The 20,380-nt window shown below is 36.8% G+C and overlaps 2 protein-coding genes and 1 long non-coding RNA gene across 8 annotated transcripts; 1 reads left to right on the forward strand and 2 right to left on the reverse strand.

Moving 5' to 3' along the window:
- Window positions 1–1,087: 1,087 nt before the first annotated feature.
- On the reverse strand, window positions 1,088–6,127 carry LOC131314704 (protein MIS12 homolog). 5 transcript variants are annotated; one of them, XM_058343542.1, is made up of 9 exons: window positions 5,964–6,127; window positions 5,788–5,844; window positions 5,372–5,531; window positions 5,214–5,274; window positions 4,721–4,840; window positions 2,344–2,439; window positions 2,120–2,258; window positions 1,380–1,514; window positions 1,088–1,263 (listed from the first exon to the last, which is right to left on the reverse strand). In XM_058343542.1, exons 3-9 carry the CDS (start codon window positions 5,491–5,493, stop codon window positions 1,202–1,204), a joined length of 735 nt encoding a protein of 244 aa, XP_058199525.1. In that variant the 5' UTR covers window positions 5,494–5,531; window positions 5,788–5,844; window positions 5,964–6,127; the 3' UTR covers window positions 1,088–1,201. The 5 variants fall into 5 exon arrangements, with proteins under 5 accessions (XP_058199525.1, XP_058199538.1, XP_058199518.1 ...); XM_058343555.1 differs by having other exon boundaries at window positions 5,372–5,537; window positions 5,964–6,097; XM_058343535.1 differs by having other exon boundaries at window positions 5,372–5,603; window positions 5,964–6,097.
- A 9,415-nt stretch (window positions 6,128–15,542) lies between these two features.
- LOC131314741 (uncharacterized) lies at window positions 15,543–18,107 on the reverse strand. Its single transcript, XR_009196507.1, has 2 exons — window positions 17,999–18,107; window positions 15,543–15,792 (listed from the first exon to the last, which is right to left on the reverse strand). It is a non-coding gene; the product is annotated as an uncharacterized LOC131314741 (long non-coding RNA).
- On the forward strand, window positions 15,640–19,656 carry LOC131314729 (uncharacterized). Of its 2 annotated transcripts, XM_058343571.1 has the most exons (8): window positions 15,640–15,775; window positions 15,903–15,924; window positions 18,004–18,060; window positions 18,140–18,221; window positions 18,438–18,533; window positions 18,680–18,804; window positions 18,896–18,914; window positions 19,194–19,656. In XM_058343571.1, exons 1-8 carry the CDS (start codon window positions 15,670–15,672, stop codon window positions 19,392–19,394), a joined length of 708 nt encoding a protein of 235 aa, XP_058199554.1. In that variant the 5' UTR covers window positions 15,640–15,669; the 3' UTR covers window positions 19,395–19,656. The 2 variants fall into 2 exon arrangements, with proteins under 2 accessions (XP_058199554.1, XP_058199561.1); XM_058343578.1 differs by lacking the exons at window positions 18,896–18,914; window positions 19,194–19,656 and having other exon boundaries at window positions 18,680–18,808.
- Window positions 19,657–20,380: the final 724 nt, after the last annotated feature.

Below are 20,380 nucleotides of genomic sequence, written 5' to 3' on the forward strand. Positions count from 1 at the left end.
CTTTGTTGGTGTCCAAAATTATGGGAAATTCATTTTTTTTGTTTCTGTTATTATGTGATGGTGTTGTTCGATTTTTGTCAATAGGCAAGGGCGCACTGAGCTAGGGTCGGATGAGTCCGGGCGACTGCCCTACCCACGAGATTCCTAGTTTTTATTCAAAATATAGTAGTTGTTTCTCAAAAAAATATTTATGGTATAGAAGTTCGCCTGTTCAACATGATTTTGAACAATCCAACACCTTCTCAACCAATAGTTTTTGAATAAATAATGCCATTCTATTAGTACATTTATCTTTTATGATATTATTTTGCTTTCAAAATGGATATCGATGCACAAAATTGTATGCAATTATGCGTAAAGATGTCCAACCATATCTTAGTAATTAAATAGAATGCACAGAAACATATATTCTAGTTTTTTTCGTTAATTGGAAATTTCTTATTAATTGAAGTCACTGATGTTCTTAGGTATACCTTTAAAGGTCAAGTGTCCAAGCTGAAAGGGGGTCCATTGTTTGCCGGGTTTGGTCGTTACAAATAGTTTTAGACCCCCACCCCGATACAAGTGGTGGGTAGGATGGCGTTCTACCACCACAGACACCAAAAGATCAAGGTTGCTGGGACCATGCGGCGAAGACGTTGGATTTGTGAGGAGGCAAGGCCCTCACTTAATATATTAACACCCACCAAACGCTACATGGTTCCTTCATAGGTATACCTTTAAGGCCGAGTGTATAGGCTAAAAGAGGATCCATGGTTAGTTGGATCTGGTCATTACATTTTTTCCATTAGAGAAGCCATTGGGATGTTGCTATATTATATATTCGTTCAAGTGATTTCTCCATATTTGACAGGTCTGTTTTGATAGCTATATATTTGAAATGCTGCTATGTTAGCAAGGCCGGCTTATAAGTTTTGGAGACCGAAAGCGAACATCTTGAATGAGGCCTCCCTATATTTTTCATACAAAAATGAAAACCTTTCTTGCAATTCTCTCTAATTTCCTCGCTGTTTATTTAACATTAGTCAATTAGAACTTAAAAGTGAAACGAAACAAATCAGACAATACTAAGAAGTGTAAACATCACTTCTAGAAACGGGACAAGAAATGCAATAGATTATAAGCTACGTTCACACTAGTTTCATAGAAAAGACTCAGGACTCCTTTACAGCATTGGGCCAGATAACACAACAGAAAATACTCACACATTCTTTATGGTAGCGTTAAATTCTTGAAGCTCTTCCAATGCCACCTTGAAGAGGCCTGAGAAAGAAAAAATAAGGCATTGTTTGATTTATTGAATGTGAAGTACATTGCCTCCCTTCAAATTAATTAACACTGTATTGCACTAAAAGAGTATTATGATGTCATGACAATACCATTGCTACGATTAGTAGGAAGCTCTCCAGTTGGAATATGCATTCTCTCTCTTCTAATGCGTTCACTCTGCTCCAACTTCTTGGGTTTCTGTTGCTCCATTTTCTTGCGAAGCTCTGATGCAGTTTTGGTCAACTCTGTCGGAAGCATTAAGGCATAAACACATTTACCGATAGCAGAAATCCAGCACAAACTATCAACCATTCTCACAAACAATCTAGACAGAAAGTCCAACATAAATTGCCATGCTTATCCAGTGGTTTTCAAAATCATGAAAGCGAGTGATAATTACCAGCGAAATTTATGATTCCAATTGGTATTTGCACATTAACCTAGTTCGTGGTTATCTTAGAAGAGCGAACACAATAGTACAGTCCAGGAGCATATTCTAGAAAATAGAGTCAGCTCAGAAGTTTAATCAAACAAGATTTCTGTCTTGGATAAAAGGGTAAGAAAGTTTCTAACATAAACCTTATCTCGGAGAATGCAAAACATCTCAGCAAATATCATAATCTGACCTCCTTACAGTTGGCAATTGAAGCATGTCCATCACAATTGTTCAAAGAAATGATTCCAGCACAAACTACATTAGTAAATTAACAAGTGGCATCAAATATGATGCATTGACATGGTTCAATATCAGGACAAGTACATCAAAAACAATCAAAACGTGAGTCTCAACACAATCGGGAGTAGGGATAGTGAATGATATGGATTGGGAATTAATTGTTTCTTCATTTACCTTGGAACATGTCATGCACAGAGTGTTGCTCATATAACTGCAATGCTTCATTCACGGATCCAGCATAACGATTACTTAAAAGAGACTGTCTTTCCAGTGCTCTACGCTCTTTGTCCAGCTCAGAATTCTCCTTTCCAAGCTGGTTCAAGTTTAAAAACTTGAAGTTAATCCAAGAAAAAAGAAGAAAAAAAGGAAGCAATTGGAGACTGCAGGATCCTTCTTACCAATGCAAGCTGATTCCTCAGTTTGTCCAACTGCGCATCAAGCTCTTGATCACTTGAAATATCAAGATCCATAGGACTATCGCCAGCAAATTCATTCTAGAAAGCATTTTTAAGAGACATTTTAGCTATAAAAATTATATCTCAAGAGTCAACGCAAAAGAAACTACTGGATACCACAGACGATCGCATATCAAAGCAAAACAGTGTCAGTTTTTTTTGAAGTAAGGACAATCACAAACAGTTTGATAACTTTGATTGAGCACAAAAAGCCTGACAGCGACGCACGTCTCCATACCATCAGTGCCATGCAAGAAAATCAATTATGCAAAAAAGTTGACATATAACCTGCATAATCCAATACTTAGTCGCACAAAGCACGAGTGAGTGCGGATAGTGTGAGAATATAGGAGAATCTAATGCTGAGACCATCTAATCTATAGGAGCGTATATACGTAAAATGTAAAATAATAACCTAATCATTCTGGTATAAATGTAGCAATTTGGCTGCAACTGCAACTTTTTCAATGTATAAAAATAAATATTATGTTTACACTACTTACTTGAGCGAGTTAAACTACCATTTTTTAGTATCTAATTGTTATTCCATATTTTCTATCGCTTGGTAGCAGTTCTTTTGATTTTTTGGGATTCGTGTACGTCAGATACTCAATCCTTGTTCACAAAAATATGCTTCTTTCTCAATGGAAGTGAGGTTCCTAGGAAATTTTGAGGTGAAATCAGGTGGATTCATCATCTGATAGGAGGATGTTGTAACTAAGATTCAATATCGACCGCCCAACGAAAACAATTGGTCAAAGCAAACAAGGGCATTATATACATCTCAAGGAGGGAAAAAATTATGGAGCATTGCTCAGGAATCCCAGAAGCAAACATCCCTATATCCCAGAAGCCAATATCACTGGCTAATATTCACGAAAATGCTCCAGCTACTTACAGTCAATCAAAAATCTATCAATTCAGCTATTATTATGCCCCAGCCCTCCCCTTTTATGGGACCAGGTGAATGAAAACCTTTAGGACCAAATCAGATAATTATTGAAATGCTTGTTTATATTCAAATGCACATATACCATAACTGATAGTACCAATAGCAAATGGCATATAAACACTGATGGCAAACTCAAATCTATGAATTTTAAAAATTATGCACTTTCCCGCTCATGCCCCCTCACCCCACACCTGATTAATATAGAGAATATAACAATAATGACAAAGGATCAAAACAGAAGAGTACTTATAGTAGAGCTTTATTTAAACAAAGTATAAGTAGCACACCAGAAAGTATGCTAGAAGATAATACAAGAAAATAAAGACAAGAAAACTTCAAATTTGAAGTCTTCAAGGAAAGGCAACACTGTATACAGTGGGGAGAGTTCTAGTTGGATCTCGGGTTCAGACCAGAAAGTTTCAGCTTTAAGTACATTGATGCTATGTCTCCTGCATAGGCAGATAGACTGTAATGGTGCAGAACATCTACTTCTACTGTTTTCTTTTAAAGATTATCTACTAAAACGTGTGATCGTTGACAGGGTACAAGGTTGCCCTAAAGGCTTTAGCCCTGAAAGTCTTTTGGAGCTGGTTACAGACTCCAAGCCATTCGAGCTTTTGCTTTTGTCATTTCTGTTGACTCAGTCCCCCCAATTGAGAGAGACGTGGGTGGCCAAGCCCCACCACCAACCACCAACATGGGCACCCTTCGGCACCACCCCAAAGCGTTATCTATGTTCAATAGCTTAATATACATTATTGGATCCAATCTAACAGCCAATTTATACCGCCTGTGGTAAGTCTTTTTGCCGTAGACCCTTAAATTTAAGTACACCTACCTTGCTTATTGTCCATGTCAAAATACCAGGCTGATCAGATGTACCAATCTCTCAATTACATAAGTAACGTTTTATCCAATCAAAAGTACCACATGTTATTAGGTACGAGAAAGCTATTGACTTTGGACACAGAAGGCAAACGCCCCACTTGCTTATCTCTATGGCTAAGAACTGCCATGGGTTAAACCAAGTTGTATGGCACCATAACAAACCAATATTTATCATTTAGTAGAAAGGAAGGGAAAAGCTACTCATGGTGATCTCACTTTTGAAAGAGCGTCTCGAAAACTCCAACTCTAAATGTTTGGCATCAATGGCATGCATGTTTAGTGCAAGATTAGATGTGAACCAAAGGTGGACACTATAACATACGAGTTCTATAAACTATACAACCAAGTATTCAGAAATAAAGCCGTTTTTTATGTCATCACGAGTAATACACAAACAAAAATGTAGATGGAAAGATAAACATGCATAATTAACTCCAAAACCCTTTTTTTTCCCAAAAAAAGAAAAGGAAAAATACTTACAGCTTTGGGCAGTGAGAATCCTTCTGGGACAACAAAACATTGCCGCAGACAATAGTTCTCCCACCGCGCCATTGGCTTATCCAGTGCTGAGTGCACCATTTCCCGGAGGTAAGCAACACCCTGCAAGTAGAATTTGTACCAGGAGTACCAAACAAAATGGCAGAGTTTACAAGCCAGCCCTAATCTATTTGAGCAAAACGAATCAATGTTCTCAAAATCGCTAGGCACTAGTTGGGTGGAAAAGGGGCGCTAGCGCCTATGTGCCAACTACTCAGCTGCCTATCACCTAGACAGACTAGGCGTCGACTATTCGGCTGCCTGCCTAATTTAGGTGTTGGGCCTTGCGTGTTAATTTACTATTACTAATCGGCCTAGGCGGCCGACTTTTAGAACGCTGAATCGAACAGCACGCAAACCCTTAAAAAAGACCAAGAGCATTGAATTTCAGAAATAGTAATAGTCAATCAAAATAGATAAATGAGATTGGATTTACTTCGCTTATATCTTGGGACCTTTCTGTGCCTTCCTCGATTTTCAACATCTCCGAGGAGTTCCTGGGCAGTAATTTAGAAACGGTCACCACAATTGATTGTACTGATGACTTATGAGAGAGAGAGAGAGAGAGAGAGAGAGAGAGAGAGAGGCAGTTACTGATGATAGTAGTCGAAAGCATCATCGACCATGTCGCGGACACAATTGACGGCCTCGTTGATGAAAAGCTGGGGGTTGAGGTTTAGCGCATCGAAGACCGCTTCGCTTTCACTGCCTTCCATTTTTGTACTCACCAGAGAGAGAGAAAGAAAGAGAGATTCTGAAACAAACTTATGCAGAACTCGCATCATTTTCCCGCCAAAACGTAAAAGGGGAAAAAAATCGATCACCTCTGAAATTTTAAAAGAGGAATGTAGCAAACACATTTAAAAACACACTGCATTCTAAAAACCAAGAGACAATGGGACTATCCGATTCTCATCAAATTCTTTTTTCAACCAAGCCCTAATTCGGGAAAATCGAGAGAGACAGAGCGAGAGAGAGACAGTGCGAGAGAGAAAGAGAGAAGGAGATACCTTGCGGGTTAGGGTTTCGATCTCCAGTCGTGGTCGTCTCGATTCGTCTTCTTTGTTCTGGAACAAACGAGATTTGAAATGCACCATTTTTTTCGTTCAAAGCCGGAGAGAGAGAGAGAGAGAGAGAAAAAAAAAACACCCATTTTTTTCGTTCAAAGCCGGAGAGAGAGAAATACCTTTCGTTGTTCTCTTCTTCTTCGTTCTGATCTTCGTCGAAGTCTTCTTCGTCGATCTGCAAAAAGCCCTACCTTCTGAGATATCAACGAGCCACAGAACGAGCCAGAGAGAAACCTTTGTTCAAAGTCGATCTTGTTCTCGGGTGTTTGGAGCAATATTTAATAGCGTACGTTCATGGTACCGATTTTCCTATTAGTACGATACGTTTCGATACCGGTCAAATACTGGGTACCGTTTCGGATTGATCGTTATTAGTATTATTTTTCTACTTAAAAGAATTTATAGTAGTATAATATACACTTTTTTAAAATGAATAAATAATAAAAAATCCGGTATTTGTCCGGTACTGTCTGATATTGTCCGGTACTTGAAGAAAAAAATAAATTTAAAAGTAGTCCGGTACTATCCGGTTTTAGCCGGTACTGACCGGTATGTCCGGTACCGATCGATATTTGAGCCGGAACGAAATTAGAGGTGTAGAGTACCGGATTTTGTAAAAACGGTACATACCGGCTGGTACGAAACGGTATTGATAATATTGGTTTGGAGCCTACTTTTTAACTTTTTGAATTATAACTATAATGAATTTTGAATATGGTGCGAGTTTTAAAAATATGAGCAAAATGTATTTTGAAACTATAATAGTGTTTGGTGAATGAATGTTGAAAATAAATTATGGGTTGATTTTTTTACCAGGTTGCTTTGGCCTTTAGTATTGTGTTATTATTTCTCCCTTTTATTAAGATTTTTTGGTGGTTAATATTCTTATCGATTACTAGCATATAAGTATATATTGTTTATATCTCTTCTCTTCATTTGGTTATAGGGCATTTTTAGGGCTCTCGTTGAAAGTCCTAGAGCCAAAAATTTATTACTACAACTATTTATGATAAAATGATTAAAAAGATAAGATATTCACACTGTTCCAATTTTCAATCCGTTTGAACCAGTACGAATATTTTATTTTTCTAATCATTTTTATCATAAATGATCGTAATAAATTTTTAGCTCTATGACTTTCACCGAGCGCCCTAAAAGAGCTCTATAACCAAAAATTGGAGGGCAAAACTGGGAAAAGCTCCTCCAAACCGAAAATGGGAAAAGCTCATTTGGGCCTCATTTTGCGTTCTGTTTTTTTAGTTAAAATCAGTGAATCTATTTTGCCAAAATCCGTTCTGGGAATGAAGTGCCAAACACCCATAATGCAGAAATGGAAATGGGAAAATCTACCTGCCAAATACCCCGTTGTCTTCGATTCGTCTTCTCTCTCGTCCTCTTAGAGAGAGAGAGAGTACGCGTACAGTGACTGGGGGATCCGCGTGGTGTTATGACCATGACATGGTTATCATTTTATCCGACCTTGGGGCCATTTTACCCGCGAGCTACTTTCTTTTTATCACAGCCATTGGATCTCATCCAACGGCTAGGAATTGAAGTCCATATTTTCCTTGGCTAAGGTCTCTCTCTCTATATATATGAAAAGAAAGAGTACAAAAGTTTAACAAACATAATACAAAACATAACTGTATTATCGCCTAAGATAGAGTTTTGTGCACATCTCGTTGTACGATTTTCTATCCATATTAAGCCATCCACAGGGATATAATCAAAAAAGGATAATCAAAAGTTGACATATCAGCTTTTGATTATTCACTTAAGAGGTTGTTAAGCTTAAAAATGTTGAGCTTCACAATGGTCACTTCTAATCCATAACCAAAATAAGGGGTCCACTACAATTTCACTCACTCTCTCTCTCTTCATCCATTTACTTCCCTCCATTACGTTTTAATTTTGGAAAAAAATCGGTGACTTTCTTCTCTCATACTATGAATTATTATTATTATTATTATTATTTTATTTTATTTTATTTTTTTGGGGGTAAAAACAGGAAAGAATAGTGAAATATCTTAATCCGGCGACGATGGGTCGAATTGTAGATGATCGAGAGATATGAACTTCACTTTTGGAGGGAAAGAAAGAAAAATAGTTCGTGGGTGAAGTGAAGAAGATATAGAGTAGGAGGAGAAGAGAAAAAGAAAATACCAGTTGAAACATGTGTGTATTCAAATTTTGGAACTAATCTATATAATAAAACAGAGCTGTGTTTGAATCTAAAAGACAACCAACGCTCCAGATTTATCCCTTCCTTCTGCATAAATCTCCGCCCTCCATTCAACATTCCTTTTAAATTTTACTCTTACATGTTTCCTTAATATGGGATGTTTCCGAAATCAACGGTTGAGATTAACGTATAGTAAGGCTAGAAGTATATCTGGAAAGGATACTCCTACTTCCAAAATCATAGCAAGATGTTTCCGAAATCACAACAGGAAGATTTATTATATTTCTACATCTGCGGCTACAAGTATGGTAACAAATACTGTACGTTTTTTTTTTCCCGAAATCAAGGGAAGATTTTTCCAAAATCACAGAAAGATACGTTCTTTTATCAAGAGCTGATATTAAAAGCCAGATTGAGCAACGGCTGAGATGGATTTGACCTCTCCAATTTTGGCGCTCAGGAACACACGGCAGTTCCTCACACCCCCATGTCCTCTCTCTCTCTCTCTCTCTCTCTCTCTCTCTCTCTCTCTCTCTCTCTCTCTCTCTCTCTCTCTCTCTCTCTCTCCTCCCACGTCTTTCCCTCACTGGTTCCACCATGGAAACTACTCCTATTCTAGATAACCGATTCAAACCAGATCTCTTCAATCCCTCTTCTCGACAAGAAATCTCAACCCATGGCGTTTGGTGAATGAAAGGTCCGTTTCCGCCCTAAGCTGCAGTTCCAGCAACGATCGGCGGCGATAAGAACCGGTACCCCTTTCTGTGTGTGTGTGTGTTGTCGGTATTTTATCCATTTAGATGGCAAGAATCACAGCCCTCGGTTCTTTTATCTGTGTTTGTATTTAATGTGTTTGTGAAAATGCCTCATACAAGTGGAAAGGCTCTCTAGGTCGGTTATATATTACACACAATCTCGGCCTTTATATTACCCATGTTGCTCTCTATGTCTGGTTGGACAGTCAAGGAACAATGCAGTGCATAAGTTTGGGTTGGTTTGAAACCAGCTGTTTCTGTAACCTTTCTTCTAAAATGTCGTATTTGACGTTTCCAATCATGTGTCTCTAATTAGTCGTGTTTTTTCACCTTCAATATAGTGATCTAGGCTGCAAGAAGGCTCTTTGGGATCTAAAGGTATAATTGTTTTTTCTTTTTTAGTTTTAAACTTCTAATTTTTTTAGTTTGCTTTTGTTTTAACTTTAATGTCACCAACATCATTCTTTGTATGTTTGTCTACAAATTTGTTTTTTTTTCCTGAATTGCAGCTCCAATGGTGATATTTTTGAGGGATGCAGTATTGGGGATAATTTCATCAAAGCCATCTGCTGTGACAAACAGATCCGTGGCGGTTACATCTGTGGTGAAGGGGTAATCATTAATGTTTCCACCCTTTGGATAACTTTTTTGCTTCGAAAATTTTATCTTTATTAGTTATGCTCCAAATTAAGCTGGGTTGGTCTACAGATATTTGTTAATCATGATGCCTTAATTGAAATTCTGTTGTCTTTTTGGTGCAATGTCACTACTTATAATGCTTGGTTGGCAACTTGAATCGAACATGTTTCTGTGACAAAGTGAGCCAATTGTCAACACTTATTTACAGATTTACTGTATTAAATTGCATTACATCGTGATGATCTATCTGTTCACTTTCAACTTCTTATCCTTATTTATTGCTTTTGTCCTCAGGTCTTCGAGGGGATCTATCTAGAGATTTAGATGAGTCTCTGATGCAAATTGCAAGGACTATAGGAAATGCAGTGTCACCGGTAAAAGTTTACCTTGCATTTCCCCCCTTAATTCGTTTTTTCTTATCTATTTTTTGGTTTCTAAAAAATTATTGTTGTCTACTTTTTCACTAAACTCTGTGCGTTGATGAAGGTGATTTTTCCCTTCCTTTTTCTAGGTACGCACGTCATGCATAAAAGTAGTGCAAAGAAAATAGGAAGGTAAGAAATTTCTGGTTCTCTTCTTTTATTGCTTTCTCTAATTTTTTTTTTCCTTGGGGTTTTCCTGCATTTTACGGATCTATTTCACTCGGTACCTCTTGAATTTGGTTTTCTAAGCACCAAATGCAGATATTTCTATGTGGTTTTTGATGGTTAGATTTCTTCAATAGGTTTCTTAGGATGTTTTTTCATCAAACACTGGTAGGATGCGTTGTGCAATCTGTCATCTTGATGATCTAACAGTGAAGTGGGATCCTTTGAAGGCCATGACCTTAGACACCTGATTTGGAAATCATTTTTGGATCTATTGTCAAATTGCTACAATTGAACTAGAACTCGAAAGAACTAGCATGGAAGTTAGAGTTGTATGAGTGGGTACTAAACTAATTAAACTAATGAGGCTTCTAATAGGCGATTGAAGTATGTATTTATGTTGAAACTTGAAACCACTTTGGCATCAACTGCGAACATAGTGTTTAATACAGAAAACTGGATGTTTGTGAAATTTCTAAAAAGAATTGGAGTTTAACCTTACAAAGGCCTTGGATGCCGACAAACAGAGGAAAAGAGTGCAGAAGTCTAGCATTTATTCACGTGAACCCCAATTAACAAATGTTGGCAAAGAGGAAAAGAGTGCAGGAAGTCTAGAATTTCCTCATCGAAGTCCATGTTATTCTTGAATGGATGGACTTCTTTGATGTTTACTTGAGTTTTTTTTTTAAAGTTGTGAGTCAGATTTACTGTATGGTCGCGTCGGATTGGTCGATGGTGATCAATACAAGTGCAATGTGGTTGGGTGCATTTGGTGTCGGTTGTGATCAATACCAGTGCAATCTTAAGTGCTTAAGTGCTGCTATTGTTATTCTAATTAGCAGGTTGGTGACTAGCTAGGAGTAACCACACAGGTCACGAATTCTTCATTACAAAAGTGCTTTACACTCGGAGTTTGGTGCTAGCATGGGGGCATTGATGCATTATGACCATGATTACTATTGTTTTTGGAGGCTTTTCTTTGGTCATGACGGTATTGTTGTCAATTGAATTAGTGGTTTGCTTTGCGATGATATTGATTTTTATATTCCTAAATGTGTGTGGCTTAGTGTATGACCTATGTAGTTGTATATGTCTTCCAGTTCTTTGTTGATACAAATCTTGCTTATCCACAATGAAGGCTTTACTACTTATTATGAGGAATTTGTGTGAGACTGGTTGTTGGTCAGATTTTGATTTGCTAAATTATGATCAATATAGTTGCAGTTCTGATCAAAATTCCACCCAAAACCTTTTTATTTTCTTGAAACGTGCTTCCTTTTTGATAATTCAGATGTTCGTGCCAATTTTCGCGCACCTCAACTAATCCTGTGGGCTCCACCACCCACTTGCACGGAGTTATAGAGAGTACTCGACACGTTTGGTTATTTTCTTCAATTTTGTTCACATTTGGGTATTTTTCTTGGAAGATGGTATATTCAGGACTAAGCTTCCATGGGTTGGAAGCTCTAACTGGCTAATGATGTGCAGTGAAACTTTAAAAGGAAATGGAACAGGTTGCATTTGCATTTCTTCAACAAGTCTATGACAATTAGCTTGGTTCTACTCCAAGCTATAGCATTGCTGCATCTATTTGGCTGAGTAAATTAGAGTTAGTATTTTTTTACGCAAGGCGAGTTAGGTTAACATGGGTTGTCATAGTAGAGAAGGTCATTGGTTAGGACGGACAATTTGCTAGATAAAATGGTTTATGCTTTGTTGAATTTTACTCTAGAATCACGTTTGTTTAAAGGAAGATGCTTACTTATTTGTTTTTTTTTTTTGTGTGTGTGTGTTTCCAGGTAGTAGTTTAATGTACAAGTGGCAACATTACTGAAATACAATTTCCTTACCTGTGTTTTTCGTTGAGTTGATGAATAACAATAATATGTGTTTTATTTTCTAAAATGTGGTCGAGTTGTCATTTTTCTCCTTATCTTTGGTTGTTGGGCGAATTATATTGTACATGGGTGTGATATGAATCACTGCTTGATTGATTAGATAGTATTAAGCTTAGTTTCGCTACGGGGCTAAAAGAGAAAACTCGGCCTTAGCCCCGTAGGAAAACTCAGAGCCTTATATTCTTTCCGGAAAAGTCGGGTTCACTGGTAGAGGTGGTTAATAATAGAGAAGGGTAGTCATTTAGGTTGGGTTCAGAATACGTAGCGCCGTGCCTTCAGGCACGGGCATACACTAGTTAACTTATATAGTGTGGAGTCCACAAATTTTGATTATTGAAAAATGTTGCTAGTTTTGGTTATCCAAAACCCAAAATTTGATTATTTCTAAGGATATTGTTAAGTTTGATTATACCATTGTGAGCCATTTTTTGCACCAACATTGTTAACTTTAAAAACAATTGGCTTTTGATTATACTACTGTGGATGGCGTTACAAGAGGTTTTTAATTGAGTTAGATGATCAAATTTTAAACTTAATTTTATGGATTTAGCAATCAATCAATCAAGTCTGGATCAAGTAGTTGAAGGAATAAATAAATTTAATTGAAAGTTGACGGACCAAGTAAACAAAATTTTAATAATGCCGGTAGAAGGAAAAATAAAAAATAATAATTGATGGGATAAAAGTAGAATTAACCACTTGTATTAAGCTAGTAATTACTAATTACATCCCTAAACTTTCCCATATTCATAAGCCGATCGATTATTGGAGGTTATTGTAAAGATCACGGTGACACAATGCTCGAAAACAGAGTACTCCGTAATGAATGGAAAAAATTACAGTACACAAGTACATACCATATGCACTCGTATAATTAAATCGTTGAGAGTTGTAATCAAACCATTGAGAGGCGTAACATAGAAATAGTAGTTGATGCTTAATCAAAACCATTAAGAGGCGTAACATCAGTGGTGGAGCCAGGATTTTGGCTCGAGGGGCCAATTTAGAAGACATATTTTTTATCAAAACGTGTACTTACCATATCATAAGATGTTTGCTTTACTTTTTTTTAACAAAAGAGAGAAAATTTTATTAATCTGAAAGGCGGAAAAACGCCTAACCATCAGAGAGAGAGGAGCCCCAAAGGGTAGTTGTCCACAAACCGGACAAACTACAAGAAAGGGCTTTCTTTGCTTTACAATTCATTACATTTGCACATTAAAATGATTCTTTAGACTAATTCAGCTGTCACGTGCGTTTTTTTTTTTATGAAAGAAATTGAGAAATTGAGAATGTAAAAATAATTGATTTTTCATCAAATGGAACCAAAATTATTAAGATTATAAGTAGCTATACAAGAATAATTATCAATAATATTCAAAATCGAGTATATACAAAATAAAAATTTTAAAACTCGGATGCTCAGGGAGCCGGGGCTCCCCGGGCCCCAATATAGCTCTGCCCTTACGTAACATAGGCATAACTGTGCATACCGGATGCCCTTAACTATTGAGAGTCATAACTTAATCATTGAGATGATATAACCTTAATAACTGAGAGGCATAACTTTAATTATTAAGAGACGTAACATTCTTTAATTCTAGGGAAAATTACTCAAATGGTCCTTATAGTTTGGTCTTTGTGTCACTTTGGTCCCTATAGTTTTAATTGGCTCGATTTTAACCCTGTAGTTTTGATTTTGTGCCAATTAAGTACAATCACTAACTTCCATTTCCTCCTACTAACGGAACCAATTGTGCAAATTGCACTTGACCCCCTGTGATTTGCACTTGATATAAATTTCCCCTTATTCATTTAGAAACTTCAACACAACCTATAGTGATTTTGTATATTAAAGTGAATCGTTACATGCGTTAATGACAATTTATTTATTCTACTTTTGTTAGTTTTGAGTCAAATATTTCTTGAATTATTTATTCATCTTGACCAGAGGAAAGCAAAATGTAAAAAGTTGTATTTGACTTCTCTAAGTCGCTAAGTACAGATATAAACCAACATATATTCGGGAAGTTTTGTCGTGTCTCAATCCCACTATCGGAAATTACTCTTGCATCTCGTTGTCAACTTCTTCCGAAACCACCATATCAAAAGCTCACAAAACCAAGAAGTGGTGCTAACAAAGAACTATATACTATAGTTTATTAGAACAAAAAATTGGATTAAATCTCAAACTATCAACATTCATTTTTTGTTCTAATTAATTTTTCTTAATCCAATTTTTTTAGGTTATTAATAGTCTCAACAAGAGGAATGAAAAAAAGTAAAAAATTATGTCCAAAATCCTAAAAAAAATTCACTTACGAAAAAAATAATACAATACAGACATAAATATGTATGTATTTATAAACTATAGTATATAGTTCTTTGTTAGCACCACTTCATGGTTTTGTGAGCTTTTGATATGGTGGTTTCGGAAGAAGTTGACAACGAAATGCAAGAGTGATTTCCGACAATGAGATTGAGACACGACAAAACTTGCCGAATATATGTTGGTTTATATTTGTACTTAGCGACTTAGAGAAGTCAAATACAACTTTTTACATTTTACGTTCCTCTGGTCAAGACGAATAAATAATTCAAGAAATATTTGACTCAAAACTAACAAAAGTAGAATAAATACTTGTCATTAACGCATGTAACAATTCACTTTAATATACAAAATCACCATGGGTTGTGTTGAAGTTTCTAAATGAATAAGAGGAAATTTATACCAAGTGCAAATCACAGGGGGTCAAGTGCAATTTGCACAATTGGTTCCGTTAGTAGGAGGAAATGGAAGTTAGTGATTGTACTTAATTGGCACAAAATCAAAACTACAGGGTTAAAATTGAGCCAATTAAAACTATAGAGACCAAAGTGACACAAAGAGAAAACTACAGGGACCATTTGAGTAATTTTCCCTTAATTCTATCGAGTGTGTACCAAAGCCACTCTCGTAATAAATTGGTCAACACTCAACACACCTGTAATTTGAATCAAGTAGGAGTAGTTGAATGAATGAATATATATTCTATTTAAAGCTAGTGGACGAAGTAAACAAAATATGAATAATAGATGGGAGGAAAGCAAAATAAGGTCTTCGTTCCGTTAAGAAAAATAAATTACTTATTTTTTAAATAAATTTTTATTTTTTAAATTAAATATGATGTATTGTGAGATAATGACATGTCTCACAAAATAAAAAATAAGTACTTAAAAAAAAAACTTAGCGAAAATATTGTTTTCGCTTGAACTTTCAATTCTTGCTCTAACCGATTTCAATAGTTTAGGACGTTTTTAAAAGACGTTTTCAAGCTCTTGTTAAGCTCGATTTTAGAGTGTTAAGCTTGATTTTGATTATTAAACGAGTTCAAAATTCAAAACTTAAAAACGGCTCGATTACTTAACGAACTGGGCTTTGACGAACCGAGCCTCGAGCTTCTCACGAATCCGACGGCACAAATATTCCAAATTTAACTACTTCCAAAAAAAAAAAAAGTCGTAGCCTCGTCGTCGTCGTCGCAGACCTCTTCAAAGTCTTCTAGCCGTTGTAAAATTTTAATAAAGCCGTCGCAAATTCTCTGCATTTTGAAAAGACTCGTTACAACTGGCTTGAGCAAATTCTCTGCATTTTGAAAAGACTCGTTACAACTGGCTTGAACCGGCATCGACTTCTCATCTTCTACATCGTCGTCGTCGTCGTCTTTCTTCTTCAAATACCGAAGCGCTAGGTTTCTTCTGAATTGAGGCCCGAGCGAAGAAAGATGTCGATGGCGTCGCAGCAGCACATGGAGAAGATGCAGCTCCGCCAGAACTACCGCAACTTCTGGCACACCGATCTCACCAACACCATTAAAGCCGACACTCCCTGTAACCCCTCCCTCTCTCTCTCTCTAGATAACATACACAATACGGATTAGATTATCTCTGTAAGTCAATATGCAGTGTTTGATTTTGTGTTTCTTATTAAATTTTGTGTGTGTGTGTGTGTGTGCAGATTGCTGCTTTGCGCTTTGGTGGTAAGTATTCTGATTCTTAATTTGCCTGATATCTCTAATTCTTGTTCGAAAAGGATGAGCTGTGGACTGGGGTTGACTTTCAAATGTACTTTTCAAAATTGGATTGAATTACCCTCTGTTTCTATTTTTTGGTTTGGCATATTTATTATTGGAATGTTTTCCATAACATTTTCGTCTTGTATGAACTCTTGTTAGTTTGAGTGAATTATTGTCGGTCTCGACCGGAGGAATTCAAAAGTTAGAAAATCATAAAAGTACACTATAGCAAAAAAAAAAAATCCAAGTTTATTAGCAAAAGTTTTTTTTTTTTGGTCTACAGGGAACTTTTTTTATTTCTTAGGTATGGTTTTGTACTTTTTAAATTTCTCTTATCGAGACGAAGCAATAATTCACAATAATTTGATGCAAAAAGAGTAAAAGTTCATAGAAGACAAATTTATACATAGAAGATGGTCCAATAATAAAGTTAGGCTAACCAAGCATAAATATGTATTACCGGAATTGGAGTAACTTCCAATGGTTTGAATGATGCTTTTTGGGAAGTTTCGAGTTATATTCTAGCAGTTTGTTAAAATTCAATCGTATTCTTATTTCCTTAAGATGGAAGCTTAGTATTGCCGCTGATTTAACGTGAGTACAGGTGTATACTTATATTGGAATGAGTAAGCTTTTTTGAATGGCATGTTTGATGCTTTGTTTATTAGCCATAGTTGTGCTGGGCTTATCTGGTTCTTGATTAATATAAGCTGGTCAACTAAGTTCCTGAAGGAAACAGTAAAATTCACTTTTTTGGTGTTCAAATTATATAGTTGGCCCGAGGACAAGCATTGGTGGTGTATTTAGGGATTTGCATTTGATGAATTGCTATATGGCTTAAGATATTTCCTTGTCTTTTGCTATTATTGATGAGTAACTTAGACGTTTCAAAAGAAGTTAATGGGGGAACTGTTGCATGATGTTCAATCGTTTTGTGAATATTCTATCGTATAGGTATTTTCTTAAGGTCGAAGCTTCGTAGTGCCACTGATTTAACTAGGATCATGAGGACTTTTGTACTTTATTGGTACTATTGAGAAAGATCAATGGAATGGCCAATGCTGTTTATGTAGGTGCTGTAAAAATGAATGACTATTCTGTGTCAAATATAAGCGAACCACCTTACATCCCTTTTTTCCATTACCCCAAGGTGTAGCATTTGTGGTGTGTTTAAGTAGATTAGCATATAGATGAATGCGATATTTTTGCTCTCGGTCCAAACAAGTGTTAGGAACCTAAAAGTACTGACACATGTTAGAGGGGAGTAGTTGCAACTCATGTCAATGCATCATGGCCTGAATTCCTCATTTCTGTTTGGTTGCATGAATCCCTTTGGCAAATTTGGCCTTGGCAAAATTCCATCTTTGACTTTGATAACAGGCAACAACATTTTTTTCTCTTCCCATTGTTGCCTTGGCTGACATTCTTCACGGCCTTCTTCTTCTTCTACTACACTCTTGAGTTGAACCTCTCCTCCATCGCCATGTGTTCATCTATCTTCCTTGCAAAGTTCCAAACCATCACATACAACTTCTCATCCCTTGTTTATCTAGTTCAGCTTCTGGTTTCTAACAGCTACTTTATTCCAAATGTATTCCCTTGTTTCATCTCATCAGGTTGGTTTTGTTACCCATTTTCACATTGTGACTCTGAGAATTACAGTGGTCATGTACATACTTTACAGTCATCACATTCTCGGGTCGTACACCAAATGTATGAAAGATGAAGCACTAGTGAGTGGAGACTGTTATTGAGATGCACTGACATGCATTGAGATGAGGCAATAGATGCATTGAGTTGTGTGTTTCTGGTTACCACAGCACTTGAATTCGCCATCTTGAACATGGTGTAATTTTCCCTGTACCTTGATTAGTTTTTAATAAGACATTCGTATCGTTTCTTTGGGAAAATTATTCTGCAAGCCTTTTGCATCATATTTATTTCTCATGGTAGTTGGAACTTGCTTCCCTTGAAAAGCCATCTATTTCTGGATTATCAATTTTTTCTAATTGTGGTAAATTTTGTTATATTTATTCACTCCAGTGGTCCATGTGTCTCATACCTGCTCCGCAAGCGAGCTCTTTACGATGATATGTCAAGGTAATTGATATCCATAAGTTTTTTTTATGTGAAATTCCTTGACCTCCTGGTATCAGTGTTCCTTTCTTGTGTGTTCCAGGTACGTTTGCTGTGCGGGTTACATGCCCTGCAGCGGTCGGTGTGGAGAAAGTAAATGCCCAGAATTTTGCCTTGCCACTGAGGTATGATTGTTAGATTCTGCTTGTTATCACTTCCTTTGCTTGCACATTTTATTTACTTTCTCGAGGAGCTTCTTGGTTCCATGTGCTATTCGCAAGTTTTGACTTTTATCTTTTAGAAATGCAAAAAGAAGTTACTGCTTCATTTTACGTCTGCATGGAGTTTTTTTTTTCTTTTTGCTCTTTTTATTGGGTCTAATCTTGTTTCACTATTTCCAGGTTTTCTGTTGCTTCGGAAATTCTGTTGCCTCAACCCGTTTTCTGCTGCAAGATGAGTTCAACATACAGACCACGCAGTGTGATAATTGCATTATTGTACTCTCTCTCTCTCTCTCTCTCTCTCTCTCTCTCTCTCTCTCTCTCTCCATGTATGTATGTATGTATACATAGGTGTGTGCGCGTGTGTTGACCCAAGCCAGATACCCTAAGTCCTGTTGAACTTTCTTTTTCCTGATACCTAGGGTTTCATGTTCTGCCTTCAACAAGTTGCATGCATATTTTCCATCATTGCCATGATTGTTGGAAGTTCAGAACTTCAAGAGGCCTCTCAGTTACTGTCTTGTTTGTCCGATATGGTCTATTGCACGTAAGGGTTCCCTTCCAACTTCTCACTAACACTTGCAGCTGATGTAATTTACACAATCTTCCACTGATTGCTGTTTAATTTGTTTTTGCAGGGTGTGTGCATGCATGCAGGTATGTGATATGTTAAATAGAGCACTGTCTTATTGGAAATTATGTTTGTTATGTTGAGAAAACTTTAAAATCAATTTTGTACACAAAGTTACGCGTGCACTGATGTTTAGGACGATTTTGAGTATGAAACGGTGACCCTTTTTGGCATGATTGAGAAGGGTGAGGAGATGCACCATTTGGTGTGGAATTCTCAACTCGACTCAACTCAACAATCTGTTGTCCCAAATCCTTGCACGTCACTTTGCCTGTATTAATCGGTATAGATTTGGGGTATTGCAGACACAGCACAAGGTCGAAATGGACAAAAGAGACGGTGTGTTTGGGCCACCGGCGATGGCAGTCCCTCCTTTCCAGCAGATGTCACGCCTTGATCAGCCATATCCTTCCTCAGTTGGATATGGACAACCGGCATATGGTCAGCCCTATCCTCAGGCTCAAGGCTATCCTCAACCTGGTTATCCCTCCTCTGGTTATAGGTGATCCTTGCGCTGGTATGTCTTGATTGTGAGCAAAACCATGTTGATGGTACCCATATACCTATCATTCAATAATTGAAACAGACACTTCTGTCTTAAATTGTTTCCGCAAGATGGTGGAGCAAACTGATTTGTGTGTGGTTAGGTTTTCTTAATGTGGGTTGTTTTCCTTCCAATATTTTTGTCCAATATGATGTATTGCTTGTGGATTTATATTTGGAGCTTATCTATGGATTTGCAAAGTTTGGGTGGAAGATTATTCTGAAGCAAGCAGCTTTTTTGGGTGATCTCATTCAGCTTATAAGCTAGAAATATTGTAATTCGGGGTCTTCTTTTGTACATTGTGTGTCTAAAAATCGTTCCATTTTTCCTACGGCTTGTTAATTTTTGGTCACATGGTCTCTTCCAGGGTATGAAGGGTATCTGAGGGCCAAAAACTCAACAGTCTTTACTGTACTACTAGTTTGATGGGAACCAGAAATCCTGTAGTGTAGTCGCGCTAGCTACTAGCTTAATAGGAACCAAAAACCCTGTAGTGTAGTCGCATCCTATTTTAGTGAAATCATTGAATTGGTAAATATGGTAAAGTTGCTCCTAGATGGCAAAGGACTCCTTCGATGGGTGTCGGCTTGTCGCACTGGTATTATTGCCAATATTTCTATCAACTATAACATGGAGATTTTAATTCTTGAAATTTAATGGACCGGAATTTGACAAATCTTTACCTATTAAAAACTACGTCAATGAATTTCATTTATAGTTCTTCTGATTTACTAGATCAACGGTGCTGCAATCTTTTTAAATTAGAGCATCCACAATGGAATAATCAAAAGTGAATAATCAAAAGTTGCCACATCATCTTTTGGTTATCCATTGAAGGGGTTGCTAAAGTTAACAATGTAGAGATCCACAATGGTACAATCAAAATGGGTTATTAGAAAAAGAGAAAATAGTTTTTTTGAAAACTTTGATTTAAAAAAAAAGTTTTTG

This window comes from Rhododendron vialii, chromosome 2a (genome assembly GCF_030253575.1).
Source record: "Rhododendron vialii isolate Sample 1 chromosome 2a, ASM3025357v1".
Taxonomy (NCBI): Eukaryota; Viridiplantae; Streptophyta; class Magnoliopsida; order Ericales; family Ericaceae; genus Rhododendron; species Rhododendron vialii.

Bases quoted from the DNA above. Each gene is read 5' to 3' on its own strand.
- LOC131314704 (XM_058343535.1), bottom strand. From the start codon at position 5,562: ATGATGCGAGTTCTGCATAAGTTTGTTTCAGAATCTCTCTTTCTTTCT. The intron at 2,259-2,343 runs GTAAGAAGGATC...AACTTGAACCAG, and splicing joins TGAGGAATCAGCTTGCATTG to CTTGGAAAGGAGAATTCTGA. The intron at 1,264-1,379 runs GTATTGTCATGA...TTTCTTTCTCAG, and splicing joins TCCTACTAATCGTAGCAATG to GCCTCTTCAAGGTGGCATTG.
- LOC131314729 (XM_058343571.1), top strand. From the start codon at position 15,670: ATGTCGATGGCGTCGCAGCAGCACATGGAGAAGATGCAGCTCCGCCAG. The intron at 18,061-18,139 runs GTAATTGATATC...TGTGTGTTCCAG, and splicing joins CTTTACGATGATATGTCAAG to GTACGTTTGCTGTGCGGGTT. The intron at 18,534-18,679 runs GTACTCTCTCTC...CCTGATACCTAG, and splicing joins AGTGTGATAATTGCATTATT to GGTTTCATGTTCTGCCTTCA.